The sequence below is a fragment of the Zea mays genome, chromosome 8 (assembly GCF_902167145.1).
Source record: "Zea mays cultivar B73 chromosome 8, Zm-B73-REFERENCE-NAM-5.0, whole genome shotgun sequence".
NCBI classification, from domain to species: domain Eukaryota; kingdom Viridiplantae; phylum Streptophyta; class Magnoliopsida; order Poales; family Poaceae; genus Zea; species Zea mays.
Window position 1 is genome coordinate 2,461,269 of NC_050103.1, and position 6,402 is coordinate 2,467,670.

At 41.0% G+C, this 6,402-nt stretch overlaps 1 protein-coding gene across 1 annotated transcript; it reads left to right on the plus strand.

Moving 5' to 3' along the window:
- Positions 1 to 3,710: 3,710 nt before the first annotated feature.
- Positions 3,711 to 5,475, plus strand: LOC100282893 (presenilin). Its single transcript, NM_001155799.2, has one exon. The coding sequence runs from the start codon at positions 3,760 to 3,762 to the stop codon at positions 5,197 to 5,199; it is 1,440 nt and encodes a 479-aa protein (NP_001149271.1). The 5' UTR covers positions 3,711 to 3,759; the 3' UTR covers positions 5,200 to 5,475.
- Positions 5,476 to 6,402: the final 927 nt, after the last annotated feature.

The window sequence follows — 6,402 nt, forward strand, 5'->3', positions numbered from 1 at the left end:
CATATATGTTGAAAACGGCAGAAACAGGCCGTTCTGGAGCAATGACGTAACACATTTCTGAACGGCTACGAAACTGTATAAAGTAATATAGAACAGTTAGCAGTAATAATATTTTAACATCTGCATAACAGGACAAAAAGTTGTTTATGTCTAACCTCTGCATATCCGAATGGTTCACCAGTTTTACGGGGGGGCGTCTGTCACCACGAGCCAACTCTTTTATGGTCTCATTGTCAAAAAACTTAATGCGTGGAGTACCATATTTGTTAACAGGAGATGCAGGGTGATGTAGGTGATCAAGATAGTAAATCTGAAAAAAGGAATGCACAAATATATAAAATTAGTACATAACAACTATTTGCATATCATATATATATGCACATTAAACAAAAAAATACTTACAAGAACAATGAGTGAGCATCCATATATTGTTGCTGTGATGTTTGTTTTGTTCCTTTTATGCCAACGTGCGGCAGCATCACACAAATCCGTGTAAACTAGTTGACACCAGTCAATATCAGACATTCGGGCCATGTTTGAAGTCATGAGTACCTCATTGTTTGTAATGCCCCAAGAAGCAGAAGGAAAAAGAAGCCGATTGAATAAAATCAGAAAAAGCATCTAATTGATAGCTCATCATCGTTGCCAAGCACTATCTTGTCTTGAAGCTTGACAACATCAAATTCTTCTTTACCAACATTGAGATCACGTCTCAGTTTTGCAGCAGCATCCACTTCACCATACCAATCAGTAAACTCCCTGCCTCCTCCAGCACATGGCAAACCCAAAATCAGATGAACTGTATCTTTTGTTATCTTCAGTTCCTTGCTAGCCCCTGGGCGTATGGTCATGTCATGTGGATCCAATTTATCCATCAACCACCTGATGAGTGATCTGCTCTCTAAAGCATCAGTTCGCAAATCAAATATGCTTGAAAATCCCAATCTAGCGACAGCATCGCGCTGCCGATCGCTCATTATCCAAGATGATACAATAACATCATAGGGAATGCAGCGGATATTCAGTTTCTGGAAGCATAAATGAATATGCATTAATACACAAAGTATATATATGGTTAGAACTAATGATACAATATTTACAAACATGGGATAATTATTACATGCTTGTAAATAACTAGTCTACAACAATAAAAAAAGTAAACACCATATTTGTTGATAATAATATACATAAATTTAAAGTGGGGGAAAATACAAACTTGATTGGACACCAAAATTAACACATGAATAAACATAAATATATACATGTTACCTGTGATTTTCTAGGAGTCTTCTGTTTAGGAGAGTTTTTTTTGTAATGATATTAGACTTTGGACTTCTTTTCACATCAGGAACTTGAGGAGAAGGTACTTTTAACTTCTTTGCACTGATTTGTTCTGAAGGAGAAGGTGAGGCAGATCTGAATTGGCGCTTCAACGATGGAGCATCCATGAAATCGTCGTCGGGCAGTGTGGATGAAGTAGGAGGTTTTCTTTTTAAACGACAAGCTAACGCCTTTCTGCGAAAACGATGGATTGGGGCTGGCTGTGGCTCATTCTGCTCCTGATTTTGGGGAATATCATCTTGGTGAGCTGAGCTGCTGGATCTTGTACGTCTGGAAATGTCAATTGAAAAAACCTCCTGACTGGATTCAATGGTTAATCTTTTTGGATTACTGGGCGGGCGATCAACAGACTTCATGATTAAATACTGAATAGATCTGTAGAAAAAAGAAGTTGTTTTTAAATACATTGATTTATGCATGAATATATGCCAAAAAAAGAACTAATTTTTACTATAACTATCTGAAATGCATACTATATAATGCTACCTTGTACATAACTTAAACTACCTTGTACATTTATGCAATAGCATTTAATGAACAATGGTTATATACAAGCATAAAGATTGATTTAATATTTCATATAATTGTAAATGGAGCAGGATAAAATAAGAGCCTTTTTGCATCAACTAACTATACAACATATTTTAATAACTGGTTCATAGTAATAAAAACATTTAGCTCAAATAACATGAATATTTAAATAACATTTGCTTAAATAACAGTATCTGTATGTATTTATATATAATGAACAGGAGTGTAAACTAATTATGCAAGTAAATAGAACAATTCAAATATGCTTAATATATTGCGAAATGTTCATAAACTTGTGTATGAATGAGCATACACATTACTGCCAATATGCATATATATCAAATCCAATGTGTACACAAATGATTTAATTGAATGGGCATAAAAAAGTACTAAGGATATGCATATAAATGAAATACAATAAGCATATTAGATAATTAAATAGATGTGAAAACAAATCATTAGAGTAAATGTGCATAAAAAATACTGACTATATGCATGTATAATAAAACAAATGTGTAAACAAATGACTCAAGTGAATGTGCATAAACAGTACTGAGGATATGCATATATATCAAATACAAATAAGCATATTTGATAATAAAATAGATGTGAAAACAAATCATTAAAGTAAATGTGCATAAAGAGTACTGACTATATGCATATATAATAAAAACAAATGTGTAAACAAATGACTCAGGTGAATGTGCATAAACAGTACTGAAGATATGCATATATATTACATACAAAAAACATATATGTGTTCCTTGGGTTGTATAAGAGTACTCTCTGCTAACTCATCAGTAAATACCTAATCCACAGTCTTTGTCTAAATCTATGAATGTCGGGCGATAGTGGGAATATAGAATAAATACACATGCCCTAATATCGGGGCTCCTAAACAAAAAAGAGATGCAATGCGCGATGCAATGACCCGATTATAGTGATGTCTAAGAGGATACAAATCACACATTTAGCTGGAGAATAAGGGTTACAATCAAATCCACTTCAATCGACCGATAGGCTTCAAAAAATCGACGGCAAACTCGGTGTATTTCAATGTTGGATTACCTGGAACTTCTTGAATCGCGCTCCAATGCTAGGAGATTGAAGGATGTAAGGTGGAATGGAAGGGCGCTGGATTGGAGCGGCGGTGGATTGGCGTTGCGCTGGCGCGGAAATCGCCTGGGGAGTCGCCTGACGAAAGGAAAATCTGCGCGGCTGGGGTTTTCTTCAAATCGGCGCTGGTTTGTCTCCGTTGAATGCGCGACTACGGTTTTAGAAACAGGAAACGTGGGAGAGGTGGCTGGCTGACGGAGGTAACGGTGTCGTGACTAGGACCTGTTGACTCGGTGTGGTTCAACCAAAATGCCCATATTGACTAGCCTGGGCTTCCTCTATTATTGGAAGCTCAGGGCTCTTAATATATAAACTATATATATATATATATACTTTGTTTTAATAAAACACATGTGATTGTGAACCAACAATTAAGATTCAAACTCTCACTTATACATAATTTTATTTTTATTTTTGCAGAAGAGTGACACATAATGACCGTATAATTCTTACAGAAAAGTGACACAAGATGACCGTGGAACCTACTGTATATACAGTAGAGAAAAAGCAAAACGTTTTTTTGTGAATGTACGTGCATATATTTGTGTTTGAGTATCTGCGTTTTAGCCCAGTATAAAAATCAAAACAATTTTTTGCTGTTTTCTTGATTGGTAAACTTTCAACGGAGAAATTTATGGTTTTGGGCACAATTTCGCGCAAACGCGTGGACCAAATCGAAAACCCCAAAGCTTCGACCCTGGTCGGTGTCACGCCGAGGAGAGAGAAATTCCCCATCGATCTCGGTCTCCTCTCTCCTCCCTCTCTTGGGGCATGGATCGCGCCGCCGCATCGCCGCCCGCCGTGGAGGAACCCGTCAGGGCCACCTCCGTTCTCGACAGCCTCGGCGCGGAGGTGCTGGCGGTCATGTCCCCGGTCTCCATCTGCATGGCCCTCGTCGTGCTCCTCATCTCCCTCCTCTCGCCGCCGTCCTCCGGGTCCGCGGCGGGTTCGCCCCCGCCAGTCACCGCTGCCACACTCGTCTACCTCGAGTCCCCTAACGACTCCCCGGGCCAGAAGCTCCTCGGGGCGCTTCTCGACGCCGCCGTCTTCGTTGCCCTCGTCGCCGCTGTCACCTTCGTCCTCGTCGCGCTCTATTACTACCGCTGCACGGGCTTCCTCAAGAACTACATGCGCTTCTCCGCCTTCTTCGTCATCTTCTCCATGGGAGGCGCCATCGTAGCCGCCGTGCTCCGCCGCCTCGGGGCCCCGCTCGATGCGGCCACCGTGCTCCTGCTCCTCTTCAACGGCGCCGCTGTCGGGGTCCTCTCTGTCTTCGCCTCCGCCGTTCCCATCCTCGTCCGCCAGGGGTACATGGTTGCGCTCGCCGCCATCGTCGCCGCCTGGCTCTCCAGGCTCCCTGAGTGGACCACGTGGATCATGCTCGTCGCGCTCGCCCTGTACGACCTCGTCGCCGTGCTTGCACCCCGGGGACCGCTCAGGATGCTTGTGGAGCTAGCCTCCTCCAGGGATGATGAGCTACCGGCACTCGTCTACGAATCTCGGCCTACTGTCGGTCCAGCCACTAGTTCTTCCTCTTATGCTTCAGTCATGGGGTCTGTGGAGATGCAAACCATGTCAGATTCTGGTCAGATCTGTGGCAATCGATATGACCGGGTGGAGCAGGAGGAATATGCCAGCCACGCCTCCTTGGAAATGAGGGATCTTGGAAGAGGCCGATCAAGCGTTGGTGAGATGAACCGACCGAGAGGTCCTGTGCTTCAAATGGAGAACCTTGAAAGGGAGGTACCAGCGACTTCAGCAGAGCTGACGGCAAATCAAGGTGGGGGTTCACAGCATGCCATCATTCAAATTGAACAACCTGACGAAGAAGAGACATCACCTTTGGTGTCTGCACCCTCTACCAACACTGCAGCATTGGATGTGGAGGAGCATAGACAAAGTTCATCGTCAGAGCCTCTGGATTTTGAGATGTTTGAGTCTACCAGGGGCATCAAGCTGGGCCTTGGTGATTTTGTTTTCTACAGTGTTCTTGTTGGGAGAGCTGCCATGTATGATCTGATGACCGTGTATGCATGCTACCTTGCCATCATTGCTGGGCTTGGTTGCACCCTTATCTTGCTTTCCATATGCCGGCACGCACTTCCTGCACTCCCAATCTCTATTATGCTGGGAGTGACATTCTACTTCTTGACACGGTTGCTGATGGAGCCATTTGTGGTTGGTGCTTCAACAAATTTGGTGATGTTCTGACTTTTCACTGATCTGCTGTTGCATTTACATGTGGATGAAGCCCTCAACCAAAAGAAAGTTGTTGGTCAGCAACTCAGCATTCTATGTGAGAGTGACTAATATTTTGTTGGTTACTTATCGTAAACTGTCATTTGTATTTATTGCTAGGAGTGCTCAAGACCATAGACTCCGTGGTAGCATCATAGATAGATTTAGCTCATGTCTTGTAGTTCCATCAACCTAACATGGTATTCGAGAAGAGCTATTCTACATTCTGAATAATCAAGTAATTGATCATCCATTAGGCCTAGTTTGGGTATTCTAGTATTGACCTCAATCCACATGTATTGAGGTGGATTGGGATGTAACTTAAACTAATTTACACCCCAATCCACCTCAACACATGTGGATTGGGGTCAATACTAGAGTACATAAATAAAGCCTTATGTTGCTAACTATTCTATACTTAATTAACCACTCATTTTTTCACCTATAGAAAGTTTTTCAATAGGAAGTTCGCCCTCTTACTTTGTTTCAAGGCTTTTCCAATATTCGATAGATTCAGTAAGTCAAGTGTTCTATTTTGGAATCTGTAGCTAATGCTTATGTACTGTTTTAATTGAGCAGTGGTAACTGAAAGAATTTGTACGAACTTGAATTATTCTTTTATGTTTTAACTGATTTTAGCATTGACAATACATATGTAGATGAGGCTAAGCATCTAAAATATTTGTTTCCGTCAAAGTTTTTATTAATTATCATTAGCTCAAGTTCTTTTCTATCGTAAGCTATCCAGCATGATATACTGAGAAGGAAAACATATTTACACCCTTGTCAATTCCAGCCACTTCTTATTTCGCCTGAAAATTCTGCTAGAAAAATTAGTTCTGCAGTCTCTCTTGTTTTCAGTTTAGTTCGTTTTTCTTTGGCATGTCAGCACTTTGGTTATTTTAAGCTCTGGTAAATCATTTAGGCATGTTCGGTTGTGAAGGGATTGAGGGGTGTTGGGGACTTGTTCTCAAATGCTATGAATCAAGAACAAGGCAACATAAAATGTTAAATATCAAAGCCCTTCGTCATTCGGATCATTATTTCCCTTCGGATATAATGAATCTAGGACGAAAGTCATGAAGGACATACCTTCATCATCATGCTAAAAGATAGAGAACATTCATACAAAGTACATAAAGTAACATAACTTTTGTAAGCATTATTATTAATCTA

Bases quoted from the DNA above. Each gene is read 5' to 3' on its own strand.
- LOC100282893 (NM_001155799.2), top strand. From the start codon at position 3,760: ATGGATCGCGCCGCCGCATCGCCGCCCGCCGTGGAGGAACCCGTCAGG.